This window comes from Schistocerca americana, chromosome 3, assembly GCF_021461395.2.
Source record: "Schistocerca americana isolate TAMUIC-IGC-003095 chromosome 3, iqSchAmer2.1, whole genome shotgun sequence".
Classification (NCBI taxonomy): Eukaryota; Metazoa; Arthropoda; class Insecta; order Orthoptera; family Acrididae; genus Schistocerca; species Schistocerca americana.
The window spans coordinates 407,381,811-407,399,647 of record NC_060121.1 but is presented as its reverse complement, the minus strand read 5'-3'; the positions used below and the strand labels follow the sequence as shown (position 1 = coordinate 407,399,647).

The following is a 17,837-nucleotide window of genomic DNA, read 5'->3' as shown; positions in this document are numbered from 1 at the left end:
GACAGAGAAGAGCACTGCCTGGCAGAGGATGCGAGTGCTACTGTAGGAGAGGGCAGGACAGGGCTCAGGCAGGACAGGGCTCAGGCAAGACCATTAGGCTATTGGCTATTGAGGGGGAGCAGGGCGACAGAGGATACCAGAAGTGGAAAAGGAGAGGAGCAGAGAGCAGAAAAGATTGGTGGGTGTGTTGTCAGCAGATAGTGGCACATAATGAGGGTGAGGGAAAGTGTATTGTGAGGATGCGATGGACAAAGGGGTCAGAAACTGTTCCTGGAGTGTGTGGGGCTAGTAGGTTATCGTAGGTTGTGGACAGTATTATTCCAGGAATGGAGAATAACTCCCATCTGCCAGTTCAGGAAAACTGGTGGTGGAGGAGAGGATCTGGATGATGTAGGTTGTGAAGCAGCCATTGAAATCAAGCATGTTATTTTCAGCACCATGTTGTGCCACAGGGTGGTCCACTTTGCTCTTGGCTATGGTTTAATGTTGGCCATTCAACCTAGTGGACAGTTGCTTGATGGTCACCCCAATATTAAAGCTGTGCAATGATTGTAGCAGATATGAAATGGCTGCTTTCACAAGTGGCCTGGTCTCTGGTGGGGTAGGTCAAGTTTGTGACAGGACTGGAATATGAATTGCTGTATAGATGGTTGGGCAGGTCTTCCACCTTGGTCTTCCACAAGGGTATGATCCATGTGGTAAGGGACTGAGATGGGGAGTGGCATAGGGATGGACTAGGATGTTGTAGAGGTTGGTTGGACAGTAGGTGCAGGCAGCATCTTGGGTAGGATATCCCTCATTTCAGGGTATGATGATAGATAATCAAAGTCCTGATGAAGTACGTGGTTCACATGTTCCAGTCTGGAGTGATATTGGATGATGAAGGGCTTGCTCCTTTGTAGCTGGTTCTTGAGGGTGGTGGGAGGGATGGTTGTGTGTGGGGATATGGCAGGGGGAATCTGTTTGCAGAGTAGGTCTGAGGGATAGTGTCTGTCTGTGAAGGCCCTTATGAGTCCTTCAACATACTGAGAAATGGAGTTCTTGTCACTGCAGATAAGCCATCCCTGGGTGGTCTAGCTGTATGGGAGGATTTTTTGGTGTGGAACGGATGGCAGCTGTCGAAATGCAGACATTGTTGGTGGTTTTAACAGGGACTGAATGTGGATGGAGCCATCAGAGGGGAGGAGATCGTCATCTGGGAAGGTGGCATACTGAGTTGAGGAGCATCAGATCAAGTGGGTCGGAGGGAAAGTGTTGAGGTTGTGAAGCAATGGGGATAGGGTCTCTTGACTCTGAGTCCAGATCATGAAGATATCACCAATTAACCAGATCAGGGATTTGGGTTTCTGGGAGGCTAGGAAGATTTTCTCTGCATGGTCTATAAAGAGGCTGGCATAGTGTATGCCATTCGGGAGCCCACAGCTGTGCCTTAGATTTGTTAGTATGCCTGAGAAGTAATTGTATGTTAGGTTACAGTTAGTAAGGTGCAGAAGGTATGAGGTAGTGGGTTTAGGGTCTGGGAGAGGTACTGCCCAATAGCATCAAGACAATGGGCATTATGGATGTTGGTGTGTTGTAAAGTGGTGTTAACATTGACAAGTAGGAATCCAGGATTTAAATTGGTGGGGTCAGTGGAGAGTCAGTGTAATTTCTATAATAAGTACTTGCCAAAGCCAACTCCTTTTTAAGGTCCAAGATCAAACATGTGATTGCAACCTAATGAAACAAATAAAACACTGTGAATAAAAAAGGCAACATTACCATCATATGTACAACATTCAGAAAATTATGCAACAGTGACAATAACAAAGAAATGTAATGTAACATTGTTACATTTATGAAAGCAAATGGGGGAAATAGACCAAGTGCTGGCCAATAATTGTCTATGAGTTTAATCATAACTGATGGTTTATACAGAGAACCATGGCATTCCATGTTGTTACTGAGGTGGAGGTCCTAGACATCCAATCAGGTATCAAATTCTTTAATAGACTATATACTGCAAATACTGTTTTATCTGTTAATTGACTAAATGAACCATTCAGTTCCTATTTAAATTATGTAATTATTGCAAGATGTTATTCTTAAAAAATATCATCTGCATTTTTCAGATGCTTAATGATTTCAAGGACTATTTGCTGAAACAAAATGCTCTTCCATTTTTTTGGATAGAGGAAAATGATCTGTTGTCACAATTAAATCCATATGAGAAGCAAAACATAGGAGGATATCTTCATCATATGCTTAAAGATATTGAGAGGAATCTTGACAAACCGGGACATCTAGAAAATTATTTCAAACTTCGTGAGAGGTAAGATCATATTTTATGTACCTCATGGCAGATATGGAAACTCAATTGTGACAGCTTGTATTATTAAATAAATTTGGAGCTACAAATGAAACATTTCTCTATTTGTCTGTTGCAACAAGAGCTAATTAGAGACAATGTTATTTATTGTGGAATGTTTGAGATTATTTAGTCTCTTTGCACTGTAGAGTCTGTATTGATTGATTTGGAAAAAAATCGAGCTCAATAATAGTACAGACCTTGAAATGAATGTGAATAATTTAGTGTGACATGTGCTACACAAGGTGCAAGACATGTTTGTTATATTACATTTCCTTCCACTAGCCACACAACAACATGACTCTGTGTTGTGCTACTGTTAGGAACTTATCTCAGATCGAGGTCAAAATTTTGTAGCTATTAATACAGTTTAAAAATGTTGGTTGTAATCATACAGTTTCTAATACTTCTTTGAGTGTGCCTACACAAATTGTATTTAGCATTCTGTGCTGTTTGTATACTAGTGAATTTTCTTATTCATATCGTAGTGCCAGAGTATGTAAGCACACTTTCATGACACGTAAGCACAATGGACAAAAAATTAGTCACCACAGGAGACTTTATGCTAATACTGTGTAAAACCACAGCTAAACTTTATAATATACATCTATATATCTACTCCAGAAGCCACCATATGGTGCATAGTGGACAGTACTTTGTACCACTACTAGTCATTTCCTTTCCTTTTCCACTTGCAAATGGAGTGAGTGGAAAATGGTTGCATATATGCATCCTTATGAGCCCTAATTTCTCTTATCTTGTCTTCACAGTCCTTATGCATGATGAATGTTGGAGGCAATAGAATCATTCTGCAGTCATTTACTAAAGCCAGTTCTCTAAACTTCCTCAGCAATGTTGCATGAAAAGAATGTCACCTTCCCTCCAAGGATTCCCATTGGAGTTGATGGAGTATTTCTGTAATACTCACATGTTGATTGAACCTACTGGTAACAAATCTAGCAGCATGCCACTGAATTTCTTCAATATTTTCCATAAATCTGACCTGCAACACTCAAGCAGTACTCAAGAATTGGTCATACAAGTATTCTACATGTGGTCTCCTTTATAGATGAGCTACAGTTTCCTAGAATTCTAGAACTCTCCCAATGAACCAAAGTTGACCATTCACCTTTCCAACTACTAACATTACACGTGTGTTCCACTTGAACTGCACCCTCTATACACTTTAAATTAAACACCTCACTGAGCTGTCAGTGCATTTGATGCTATGTATCATTTTAAATGAGGAAAAGTTGTGACTCATTGGGCCACATTATATCCTCCAATCAGCTTCTATTCAGTTTCAACATTTGAGGGTGCAGAATTTGGCTGAATTAAATTCAGAATTTTCCTGTAAGTATTAGAGGTGCAGAATTTTCTGCAACCTTGTAACCTATAAATGAGCAAACATGTATACAAGTAGTTTTATTATTGTTCGGAGAGTGGGTCTCAAAAACCAACCATGAGTGCTTGCATACAATATGTGTGTAACAATGGGTTGTTTGATCGTGTCAGAACATTCTACGTTCACTTAGGATGCTTGTGATTACATGCACAACTTGATCTTTGCACATTTTGTTTTCTTCAGTCTGAGCAATGTGGTAAAGTATACGACACTGCCCTAATGTTTGGGATGACAGTGGTTTTATTTTCTTAGTACTGATGTCCTCAGTACTTCCCCTTGCATATCAAATACTTATCATGACTCTATAACTATTGTACAAGATCCGTTGTGACCAGCATCTGAGTCTGGAATAAACTAGTCAGTAACCTATTCCTGATTCAAAACCATGCTGCATTCAAGAGGAAACTAAAGCATTATCTGCTATCATTGGTGTAGATACCCTCTCAAAATTCCAAAAAGTGTAACAGTATTTCTGTCACATTGTCAGCAACCATGTTTATTTCTTTTTTTTATCCTTTTTCCATCTCGTGTGCTAGCTTCACTGTATTGTTTCTCACTCTTTTCTGAATATATCTTTCTTCAACTTTGTTTTCTTCTTTTAACTGCCATGCATTTCTATTAGTATACTCGTATTTGGGAAGAATATTATATTATGAGAAAATTACTTGACACAGTATTAATAATGCTGACTTTACTGTAACATAGTCAAGCCTAACTAGGCAATCTATGCCATGATCTACATATAAGAAAAGCAACATTAAGAACTGTAGGAATTTTTGCAGCATTCTGGACTTCCAGAGAAATGTGTTTTCAATGATTACTCATTACTGTTTTCAGGTATTAGTAACCATTATTAGACCAAGATTCTGAAATACATAATTAAAAAAAAAAGAAAAGAGTCATAGTATTCGTAATCTTGGTGTGTTGTTGGTTATTAGAACCAAATCCAGTTACCCCCAGTAGAAGAAAAATTCATTGTGATGAACTGTTACTTTTTATTTTTATATTAAGAATTGGTATTTGATTGCATATATGTGGGAGTATGTATCAGAGGAAGATTGTGAGCATAGGATGAATATTTTGGGAATACATAGGGTATTTTTGAAGTAGTGGCCAAAAGTAGCAAAAAAACTCCAGTAAACATGGGTCCGCAAATTCATGTTGCCGAGGTATTGCATTAATTCAGATTGGGAGCCAACTGCAAATGCTCCTATATACCAAGGTATTTATGTTGGTATCTCAATGTTTGGGAATGACTATCTGTTTGTTTGGTCATGTGCAACTACTACCCTTTCACTTTATGTGTACTGGGACATACTGGCTTTGCAATCAGTTACGAACATGAAGGCACCATGGACAGAGGTTACACCAATGAAGAGTATGCTGACATGCACTTTGTCTATGGCAAAGCGAATGGCAGTGTGTTGAGGCACACAATTGTATGACAAAGCTATTTCTCTCTGCAGGCAGCCCGACAGATGTACATATAGCAAGTTATATCAGTACTTTAGAGAAACCAGGAGTTTCGTACATGATGTATGAGAAGGTTGACCCAGATCCATAACACCTGATGTTGAGGAAAGGGTTTTACGCATTGTACTCAAACATCCAAGTACTTCAACAAGGATGATTGCTACCCAAGAGCATGTCCTGAGTCATAGCAGTTTGTGGCAGATTTTACATCAGCAAGTACTCTGTCCATATCGTCTCCAGTGAATGCAAGCCGTCAACAATGCAGAATTCCCTCATAGAGAGAATTTCTGTCAATAGTTGCAACAGCAGTGTACCCTGAATCTCCTGTTTGTAAGCAGTATCATGACATCAGCAGTGTTATTGATTGAATGTCTGGGCCAGACTGCTCGGAGACTGTATAATTGGACCACACTTCCTACCACAGAGAATAACTGGGCAGCAGTACATGCAGTCTGTGTGGACTGTACTTCCAAACTCCCACTGGACCAATGCCTGAACATGGGGTTCAAGTATGATGGCACCTCAGTACATTTTCATTTACAAATGTGCCAGCTTCTACCTCGAGTATATGGTAAACACTGGATAGGTAGAGAAGGGTGTGTGTCATGACTTCCAAGGTCTGTGGATTTAAGTCCCGTGGATTTCTGTGTGTGGGGTCATGTCAAAAGCATCATTATACTACCGAGGTCAGCCATTTTGAGGAATTATGCTTGCCGATTGAAGAAGCCTTCCAGCGTTTTCAGAATTCCCCAGGACTGCCTGAGAGGATTCACAACTCATTTCAGAGACTAGTTCCATGTTGCATTAAGATGCAAGTGCAACATTTTGAACACCTACTTTAATGTTTAGAGATGCCCTGTGTTCTTAGGCACTGATGAACCACAACAGAAAACGTATTGTATCTCAACAATGCTTGATTTGTGGACCCATCTTTATTGGCACAATTTAGCTGCTTTTAGTCTGTACTGTCCACATGTGAATTATTGACCATTGCTTCTGAAACACCCTGTTTACTGCAAACAATTGTGTCAAGTGTATAATGTGTCTCATGGCTGTATGAATACCAGATCAATGCCAAATAAAAAGTAAATAATGGAAACTCCATAATGGAATGTAAGAATATGATGAAAAAGAAAGCTGCTACTCACCATATAGCGGAGATGCTAAGTCACAGGTAGGCACAACAGAAAGACCGTCACTAATATAGCTTTTGGCCATCAAGGCCTTTGTCAAAAATAGACCACACACACACACACACACACACACACACACACACACACACACATACATACACACAAACACATACACACAAAAAAGCACTCACACAAATGCAACTCACACACACATGAATGCAGTCTATGGCAAATGATGCCACATTGTGAACAGCAGTACCAGTGCATGATGGGAGTGGCAACTGGTTGGAGGTAAGGAGGGGGCTGTGGCAGGTACTGTTAGTGATATAGGGTAGGGGTGGGGGACAGTGAAGTGCTGCTGGGGAGCACACGGGGACAAGGTGGAGAAAGGGTAGGGCAGCTGTGTGTAGTCGGGAGGTTAGACGGAGGGCAGTGGAGAGGTGGGAGGTAGCGAAAAGAAGTAAGAAGACTGGGTGCGATGGTGGAATGAGGGCTGTGTAGTGCTAGAATGGGAACAGAGAAGGGGCTGGATGGGTGAGGACAGTGACTAATGAAGATTGAGACCAGGAGTGTTACGGGAAAGAAGGCTATATTGTAGGGAAAGCTACCAAATGTGCAATTCAGAAAAGATGCTGTTGGTGGGAAGGATCCATATGGCACAGGCTGTGAAGCAGTCATTGAAACGAAGGATGTTGTGTTGTTATGGGAAAGTAGGCTATATTGTAGGAAAAGCTACTGACTGTGCAATTCAGAAAAGATGCTGTTGGTGGGAAGGATCCATATGGCACAGGCTGTGAAGCAGTTATTGAAATGAACGATGTTGTGTTGGGCAGCATGCTCAGCAAAAGGATGGTCAACTTGTTTCGTGGCCACAATTTGTCAGTGGCCATTCATGTGGACAGATTGGTTGTTGGTTGTCATTCCCACATAAAATGCAGCACAGTGGTTGCAGCTTAGCTTGTAGATCACTGCCTTTGATGGGATGGTGATGTTTTTGACTGAACTGGTGTAGGAGGTGGTGGGAGGATGCATAGGACAGGTGTTGCATTGAGGTCTGTTGCAGGAATATGAGTCATCTGGTAAGGGGTTGGGAGCCGGGGTTGTGTAGGAATGGACAAGTACATTGTGTAGGTTTGGTGGACGACGGAATACAACTGTGGGAGAGAAGCGAAGGATAGTAGGCAGGACATTCCTCATTTCACGCTATGAGGAGAGATAGTCTAAACACTGGTGGAGAATGTAATTCAGTTGCTTCACTCCTGGGTGATACTGGGTTACAAGGGGAATGCTCTTCTGTGGCTGGGAGGTGGTGGGGAGATTGTTTTTGTACAAAGTTGGGAGCATAATTACACTCTGTAAAGGCCTTAGTGAGACCCTCATATTTCATGAGGGACCGCTCATCCCTGCAGATGCAATGGCCATGGGTGGCTAGGCTGTATGGAAAGGACTTTTTTGTATGGAATGGGTGGCAGATGTCAAAATGGAGGTATTGCTAGTGATTACTAGCTTTGATATAGACAGAGGCTCTGATACAGCCATCATTGAGGTAGAGGTCAACATCTAGAAAGCTAGATTGTTGGGTTGCATAGGCCCAGGTGAATCAAATTGGGTAGAACCTGTTCAGGTTCTGAAGGAATGTGGATAGGGTGTTCTCAACCTCGATTCAGTTCACTAAGATGTCATCAGTGAATCTGAAACAGGTGGGGGTTTAGGATTATGGGTGTTTAGAAAGGAGTTGCATTTGTGTGAGTGTGTGTGTGCATGTCTGTTGTCTAGTTTTGAAGAAGGCCTTCTTGGCCAAAAGCTTTTTGCGACAACCTTTTTGTTATGCCTATCTGCGACTCAGCATCTCTGCTGTATGGTGAGTAGCAACTTTCCTTTTCATAATATTGTTACATTCCATCCTGGATTTACCATTGTTTGATTTTTGCCTGACAGCTTTTCTTTGATCCTAACCCAGTGTTATCTTCCTTTGTTACTGTTTCCTAATGCATCACTATACTCAAAGCCCGTCCTTTTTTCTCTTTCTTTCCTGTGTTTCACTTGTTGCCTTACAAAATGCCCTGCATGCTCTACTTATGAACCACACTGTGTCAGCCACCTCGGTCATGCACAAAAGATGGCTACAAGACATGCTGATTGTTTGTCCAATGTCTTACATTCCACATTACTCCTCCCAACACCATTAATCCCGTACCTTCAAACTGATCACTCTCCTGTATTTTCACATGTTATTTCAAGCACCTTTCTGGTGCCATATGATCTTGTATCTAATCGTACGAACTCCCCCCCCCCCCCCCCCCACTTCCACTCTTTCTTTGTTCTATAACATTTCACACCAACTTTTTCCACTTAATCCAATCACATCTGCCTTCCCCCTCCTTCACACTTATCCACCCTCAGACCTGCCACCTAGCAAAAGCCAGGATGCCCCACTGTGGATGATTACTGTGCCCCCACCGAGAGAATTGTTGCTCTCATAGAGCTTCCCCTGCAATCTATTACCCAGAACCTACCCATCTATATAAAAGATACCAACCATTTCCTCCACTGACTCTCCACAGTTCCTGTCCCTTTATCACATGGTGCCCAGCTCGTCACTATTGATGCCACCTCCCTGTTCACTAACATTCCTAATGCTCAGGGCCTTACCAGTATTGAACACTACCTGTCCCAATGCCCGACGGATTCCAAACCAGCAACCTCCTTCCTAGTCGCCATGATCAACTATATCCTCATCCACAATTACTCACCGAGTGAGGTGGCGCAGTGGTTAGACACTGGACTCACATTCGGGAGGACGACAGTTCAATCCCGCGTCCGGCCATCCTGATTTAGGTTTTCCATGATTTCCCTAAATCACTGCAGGCAAATACCGGGATGGCTCCTCTAAAAGGGCACGGCCGACTTCCTTCCCCATCCTTCCCTAATCCGATGAGACCAAAGACCACGCTGTCTGGTCTCCTTCCCCAAACAACCAATCAACCAACCACAATTACTTCTCTTTTGAAGGCATTACCTACATCCAAATCTGGGGTATGGCTATGGGCACCCGCATGGCACCATCCTGTGCCAACCTATTCATGGGCCACCTAGAGGAATCCTTCCCTAACACCCAGAATCCTAAACTCCTCACCTGGTTCAGATTCATTGATAACATCTTTGGTACCTGGAACGAATGTGAGGACACCCTATCCACATTCCTCCAGAACCTCAACAACTTCTCCCCCATTTGCTTCACATAATCCTACTCAACCCGACAAGCCACCTTCCTAGATTTTGACCTCCACCTCAAAGATGGCTACATCAGTACCTCCATCCATATCAGACCTGCTAACCATCAGCAATACCTCCTCTTCGACAGCTTCCACTCATTCCATACCAAGAAGTCCCTTCTGTACAGCCTAGCCACCCATGGTTGTCGCATCTGCAGTGATGAGCGGTCCCTGTTGAAATATACCGAGGGTATTACTGAAGCCTTCACAGACCGTAATTATCCTACCGACCTTGTACAAAACAAATCACCCATGCCTTATCATTCCAGTCTCCCACCACCTCCCAAAGTCTCACTGTCCAGCTGCAGAGGAGCGTCCCCCTCATAACTCAGTATCACCCAGGACTGGAGTAACAGAATTGCATTCTCTGGCAGCATTTGACTACCTCTCATTGTGCCCTGAAATGGAAATGTCCTGCGCACTATCCTTCCCACCCCTCCCACAGTGGTATTCAGCTGTCCAGTGAACCTACACAATATACTTGTCCATCCCTACACAACCCCTGCTCCCATCCCCTTACCTCATGGCTCATGTCGCTGTATTAGACCTTGATGCAAGACCTGTCCCATACATCCTCCCATCACCACTTCTCCAGTCTGGTCACAAATGTCACCTATCCCATAAAAGGCAGGGCTACCTGTGAAACCAGTCATGTGATCTGCAAGCTAAGCTGAAACCACTATGGTGCATTCTATGTGGACATGATAACCAACAAGCTGTCTGTCAACATGAATGGCCACTAACAAACTGTGACCAAGAAACAAGTGGACCATCCTCTTGCTGAGCAAGCTGCCCGACACATCCTTCATTTCAATGACTGCTCCACAGCCTGTGCTGTATGGATCCTCCCCACCAACACCAGCTTTTCTAAACTGCAAAGGTGGAACTTTGCCTGCAATATATCCTACGTTGCCCTAGACCTCCTGGCCTCAACCTTCATTTGTCGTTGTCCTCATCCATCCAGCCCCATCCCTGTTCCCATTCCAGCTCTTCACAGCCCACACTCCACCTTTGCATCCAGTCTTTTTACTAATTATCCACAATGCCCCCCCCCCTCCCCACCCCTACCTCTCCACTGCCCTCCATATAACCTCCCGACTGCACATAGCTGCCCTACCCTCTCTACATCTTGTCCCTGTGTGCTCCCCAGCAGCACTTCACTGTCTCTCACACCTACCTTACATCCCTAACTCTCCCTGCCCTAGCCTCCCCCTTACCCGCATCATGCACTGGTGGTCTGCAGACCACCTTCATGCTACATATCATCCCTGAAGGCAATGACATCTTCCATCAGGATAACTGTCCATGTAACAAGGTGAGAAGCATGATGCAGTGGTTGGGGTAACATGACACTAGACTCAGGTTGATGTCTTGGTCACCAAATGATTCCTTCCACTGATTTCATGCAATTTTTTACATTCACTCTCTGAAATGAAATGCTTGACAGTACCTGTCTATCAGTACATGAGGTCTGCCTGGTCTTAGTTTAGCTATGGCTCTTCCTTCACATTTACACCATCAGCAGTCAACTTGGGTAGCCTTAGAAGGGTTGAAATACCCCTGATGTCTTTGTAACTCGATTGGCAGCCGATTTGATGTCACTGGGATCTCTTGACCACCCCATTCTATTGTTACACCCCATTCTGTTGTTACTGCTTCTCTACTGACAACACAGTTCTCCCTAACACCTTTTACACTAGCCAGTCTGTCTCGAGTGACACCTAGTGGCCAACTTTGCATTACACAGGGGTGTCTGGATACTTTTGATCAAATCCCAAGCAGAAGAAAATTACAACATATCTTAGTATCCAAATTTTCTGCAAATTATCAGAATATCTAGATTTAGAGATTGGAAAGTTCTGTCCACTACAATTTTCTTTGAATAAATACTAATGTCATCAAGTAACAGATAAACAGCAGCTATTTAATATACCTGACGAAGCAGTAGGTTTTTTCAACATGGTGGCTTTATTTCTGTTTTACTAGGTTAAATTTGCATTGTGTAAGTACAAATAGCATTAGGTGTAAGCCTTTGTAATGATAGATTATTGATAACATCTTATATAGGTTAAGTTTCTATGATTTGCTTACTTTTTGTTAATGTTTACCATGATTCATTCTACATACCTGCAGGTTGTTGTTCTTGACTGGATCTACAGAACATGCTTAATGAATGAATTAATGAATGCCACCCAGCATTATAATTTTTTTAATCCTCCAGTTCTTTGTTGGATGCATTGCATAGAGATATTACACATATCGTGGCACAATCAAACACTGCTTTCTTCAATATTATCAAAGACTTGGTTGACTATCAACAAAGAATTTGCACAGTGTACATTTGAATTGTTAAGTTTTAATATACAACTTGGGACCATTTGCAGATTTCTGTTTGGAGGCTAATAAATATTGATTGCAAATCTTCCCATCATGGCAAAAATTAGCTAAGTGTAGTCATTGCTGAAATATTTCTATTTGGTAATGTTGATCTGTGACCCCTATTTTAGGACAAGATATTGGCTAATTTACAGACTCTTTGAGTTTCACAGCCCCTGTTGCGTACTTTTATTATGTCAAAGTTGTAGACATGGCCAAATGGTTTTATAAAAATTTGGTCAACTTTAAATTTACTTCAGCAGTAATACTAGTTGGAAAGTTGACTGTAAAAATGTTTACTCTAAATACAGTACCATGAGGTAAGTTACAATCAATAACAGCTGAAACATTGGTCTATAAAATAAGTTGATAATGTGGTCACATATTCAGAGAAACATCACAGAAGTAGCATTATAAAGTTTGAATTCTTAAAGAAGTCACTTAAATCACCAGAGGAAAATATTTTCATTCTATTACCTTTAAGCAGGTTTTCAAGTTTGCAGTGAACAGAATCCACTCTGTGCAGGAAGATCTGCAAAGTGTTGTAACTAGAACATTAAAATGGAACAACCTGTGGTTCTACATATGAATGTAACTACAAAATACAAATAGTAAGTGTATGACACTTTATTTTGCACATATAACACAGCAGAACATGATTGCACAGATGTGCATCAAAACAAAAACATCAAAATAGAGCTCTAGTCAAAGTGTTTCAATCCAAAGAGGCAACTATTACATACTGATAATCGCCACAGAGTCCCCCTCCCCTGGCAGTGCAGAGGATGAGGAAGCAAGAACTAGTGTGTCATCATTGGTGTAAGTAACAGTCCGGTGGAACTGAGGAGTTAACAGTGGATTATCAGACTGGTTGGTGGAGGCTATACCATTATGGTGGACACCCTGAAATTGCAGAGCCATCAAGGAGGACATGTGGGATGACACACTCTGGTCACAGTCACAGAGTGTAGTTGTAATGGAGTGTGTCACTGAAGGAGTGGGGTGATGGTGGTAAGGCATCTGCCTGCATCAATTAATGCAGAGATATTGTCTTTGTCTGGGTCAAGTGGAGTGTGGAAGATGCAAAGCAGCATTATGTGGGCAGTGGAAGGATCCTCCAGAGAGCACGGTTGAGTGAGGAGGACAAGCAGCAGCCCATCTCGCAGCTGAAAAGATAGATTGTTGAAAGGATACACTGAGACAGGGACCGATGACCGTAACAGTCTGGTCCCTTTAATCCCCCAAATCAACCAACCAACACTGAGACATTGACGACGAATCTCATGATACTTGAGTGAGCAGAAGAGGGTGATAGTTCCTGAGGCACTGTGGCAGGCACATACAAGGAGGTAGTAGAAAGGTTGTTTGGAAACTTCTCAGAATCACCATGACTGCTCAGTACTAGCACAACGAGTTGTTCATGTGATATTTATTGGACTGTTGCCTGTAAACACATGCAATGCCAGTGCTCTTGGAAGAGAGCTGTGGTGGTGACATGGCTCTGTTGTTATTTCCATGTAGTGATTTGTAAAGATGGAAAAAATAGACACTTGAGCAGTGATTAAGTACTTCGTAAAGAAAGGTGTGAAAGCAAAGGACATTCATGCTGATTTCCCTTAGAGAACCCATGGTCGGATCTCTGACCAGGAGGCATCATGGCAAATAAGAGCAGTTTTTGGAGTCCTTTGCCAATGCTGCACCAACAGTTACTCTAAGGATGATATACCATTGTTTGGAATTTGTCAGGGCCACACAAATCACACAGTTTAGTGAAAAGTAATGATGCAAATTGCCACCACTGGCAAGTGGTGATGGAGGAGGGGCAGCCAAAGCATGCAAGCCAGTTACTGATGACGGCTCACACTACAGAGTCACCTGTAATAACAGGTAAAGGAACTGCTTCGACCCACCTGGTGGTGTGATTGATAATGGATAGTATGTACCAACAACCACCTGAAGGAGGTAAGGGCCCATTGAAGTCATGATTAACATGACAAATCTGCCTTTAGGAATGTCAAACTGGCCTCATGGCAGTTGGGAGAGCCGATCCATGTTGCTATGTTGGCAAGGGGGGCAGGCCCAGGCCAGAGTTTGGCAGTCCTTGTTAATGCCCTACCACACGAAATGCTCTATGTCCAACCTAGTAGTAGCCTTCATGCCAGTGTGTGCCAGATTATATAAGACCAAAAAAAGCATAAAGCAAAGATATGCAGGAACCGGAGGTCTGGCAGTACTGTGTAAATATCGCATAAATGATGTTGAGGCAGGGAGATAATGTGATTGTATGATCAGGGATGAAGGAGGGTCATTCATCAAGTCCTGCACATCTGCATGCACAGGCTGTTGTCTCATGTGTTTGTTCAGGTGAATGGTAGAAGAGATAACATACACATGTGACATGTAGCATGTCACAATGTTGTCAGCCCATTTAATGTAATGGATATCAGTCATATATTGACATACAATGTCCATATGGTGAAAGTGGTGAGGGGGTACATCAGGCAAGGAGCTACAATGGGCGTCAGCCAGCAGTTGGTGGTCTGTAAACACATTGACTTCTTGTCCCTCAGTGTCTTCTCAGAAGTAATCCATAGCCTCATAAATCGCCATGAGCTCCCTGTAGAAGGCGGACCATTTACACTGAGAGGCTGGAAGTTTTTTGGAGAAGAAACACAGAGGTTGAGAGAGATCATAAACATGCTGCTGTAAGACAGCTCCAATGGAGGTTTCACTCACATTGGTAGTGATGAATAGGCAAGCATCAGTGATAGGATGTGCCAGCATGACTGCATTTGTAAGGGCCATCTTGAGGTCACGGAAAGAGCACTTCATGTCTTTGGACCACTGATTCTTACGACACATGGAAGTGTTTTTTCCAGACAAAGCATCAGTTAAAGAGGCCTGAAGAGAGGCAGCATGAGGAATATGATGTTGAAAGAAACCATCTCACTTCTCAATAGGTTACAGGGTGAGGGAGGTTATTGGTGAAATCACCGCTCTCAGACAGTGGGTTGATACCCTTAGATGAGACAGAATGTCCAAGAAACAGGATACAGAAACATTGGAATTGTGATTTGCATGGTTGATTTCCACACGGTGGTCAGAAAGGACTTGTCGGACCTGTTGAAGATAAGTCATGTTCCTTGAAGGAGGAAAAAAAATGATAATTTCATCCAGGTACGTGAAGCAAAAGGGAAGCAAAAACAATATAGAGTCAGTAAATTGTTGTCAGGTTTGAGCTGCATTTTTTAGACCATATGGCATGAAGCAGTATTCGAACAATTCATATTCGAACAATTCAAAGGGGGTAGTGATCACTGTTTTCAGAATTTTGTCCTTAAATATGAGAATTTGATGGTATGCTTTGTGGCAGTTGATCATGTTGAAAACTTGCACGTCATGAAGTTGCTGAGCGAAGTTCTGATTGTGGGGAATAAGGTAAGTGTCCAAAGACTTATGAGCATTCAGTTGGTGGTAGTCTCCACAGAGACAGAAAAAAAACTATCTTTTTGTGGAACCAGGTGTATAGGGGATAACCAGGTGCTATGAGAGGTGTGCACAATACCTGCATTTGACAGTTCCTATAGCGCAGCCTTAGCATTACGTAACTTGGTAGCATTAAGGTAGTGAGGTGTCTGATGAACTGGTGGTTCATCTGTGATATACAATGCTATGTCCACGGACTTAACCAAATCACGCGCTCCCTGCCATCACTCAGCCTGGCCACACATGCGTGGTGGTCGGCCTTAGCTTCACGTCGTGGCCGCCGGAGGTTCATAGCTACTTGCTATGAGAACAATAGATGGTGCGTGCTTCAGTGTGGAGAATAAAGATAAGTAATCTTCCTGATCACTGGCACCTTACTTTGAGACTAATCTTTTCTCGGCCATCAGATCTTGCATCACACCTGGTGGCGTCCTGCTACCAATTCCAACTTATGTTTGCCTCTCCAGGCAGACATAAAATACAGTGTATGGCGTATATTGTTAGTAATTGTGATGATCTGGTGTGCAAAGCCACTAGTCATTTGACTGGGAGATTTTGCAGAAGTTGTCTGAGGTACGGCACATGACACACAGGAAGAATTAAAGTCACTAACCTGAGAAATCATTGGTGAAGGTGTTGAAGGCAAGTGTGCAGAATTCTCAATGGAGGGGACCTTCAAAATAGAGAACTCTTCAATTGCTTCATGAGCAAGGTACAGTTCATCCGTAGAGTTGACAATCTATTGGCATAGAGTGTCATTGCTGGAGTGAAGGGTGGAGATGTCATGCTATTGTGATAGATTTGGTAGATGAAGAAACACTGGACAGTCTTGTGCGACGAGTAGTGCAGTAACCACATGGAGGTCAAGGGAGGGGCCATGGAAATGTAGGAAATCTATACAAAGAACCAAAACATCGACATTGGCCACATGAAAAGTCAAAGTAAGAAACAAGTCAGAGAGTTGCAACACCATAGGCAACAATGGGAGAGTGATTATCAGTTCATAGAACTATTGATGATGGGAAAAAGTCTGCTGGAATGAGTGACTTGGGAATCACGTTCAAATTGGCACCAGTTTCAACCGGAAAAGAAGACTTCATAATGAGATCCTACAAATAAAGTCAGCCGATGAAAAGTCATTGGTGATCTGTGCGCCACCCTTGAAGGAAACACATGGGAGAACCAATGCGTCAGGCATGGGTGAACAAACCGTAGATGTAGGCATGGTATGTACTGACGTGGCAGATGAGCCATACCCCAAGATCTGTGGGGAGTCCATTAAGATGGTGCGCGAAAATATCAACGCGAGAGCTGCAGGCAGATGAGAGGCAGAAAGGTGCATGTGAAACATGGGCAACATGTCAAACGATGGGGCACAAGAGAGGCTGGTCTGGAAAGTGGTACATTGCCTGCCATCTTGGCAGCAGCCAGTGGAGGGTGGCACAGAAGGCATGGTACAGTGGGTGTGGAGGCACAGAACAACATAGTGGTGGAAATGGAGTCCAGTGAAGTTGCAATCCTGTCCAGCACAGAAGAAATGGCAGTCCTGGCCAATGTATACCAAACTGGCATGGAAGGAGCAGGTAGACCAGTGGGCAAGCTAGCAGGAGCAGTACCAGCCTTGGCATACAAGTAAGCGTCCTGTGAATCAACAATCACAAAAATAGAATTCTCTAGCTTAACTGGCACAGAACATATGGACATATTAATGCACTGTATTTTCCAGTCCATCACATTGTGGCAGCATGGCTTGGCCACCCCACCATGGATGCCTTCATACAGACAGTTTATGGTGCTGCGTTTTTTAGTCTGGAAGCATGAACAGTACTTGCGATATAATTAGTAACCATAATCGTTAATAACCAAATATGTGCCAGGATGGACTACAGGTTTGTAAGCCATGGCGGTGGTAAATTGACCAAGAACAGGTATATGATGTTTATTGTAGCTTTCTAGATGGTGTTAGATGGGAGCCAGTGATGGGGAGCCCAGACATCTGGACATTTGAAAGTTGAGGAATGAAACAGCTGCTCCAGTACCCACATGCAGCTCTTCCATGTAGCACAAAGCAGGAGGGGCCGGACAGAAGTGCTTGCTGCAGGGTGCCCTTGTTGTGCCCTTGTTGTTGTCGCCAATCTGGTTGTCCCTTGTGGCTAGATTTCCTGGTGTGAGTGGCAATGACTACTTCTTCGGCAAGCCTGTCTGTATGCACTGGTGTTGTTCACTAATGACGACAGCACTGATAACCCCTCCTCCCCCCCCCCCCCCCCCACCACCACCACCACCACCACTACAACCACCCCCACCTCCACCATTTCCCCACTTTGGTTTGATGGCTGCAG

At 43.1% G+C, this 17,837-nt stretch overlaps 1 protein-coding gene across 1 annotated transcript in view; it reads left to right on the top strand.

Moving 5' to 3' along the window:
- The window catches only part of LOC124605718 (cyclic GMP-AMP synthase-like), a 264,748-nt gene that overhangs the window by 233,534 nt on the left and 13,377 nt on the right, over window positions 1-17,837 (top strand). Inside the window, exon 9 of the mRNA XM_047137593.1 lies at window positions 2,112-2,311. Coding sequence (XP_046993549.1) covers window positions 2,112-2,311 — 200 coding nt within the window. The remainder of the gene's footprint in view (window positions 1-2,111; window positions 2,312-17,837) is intronic.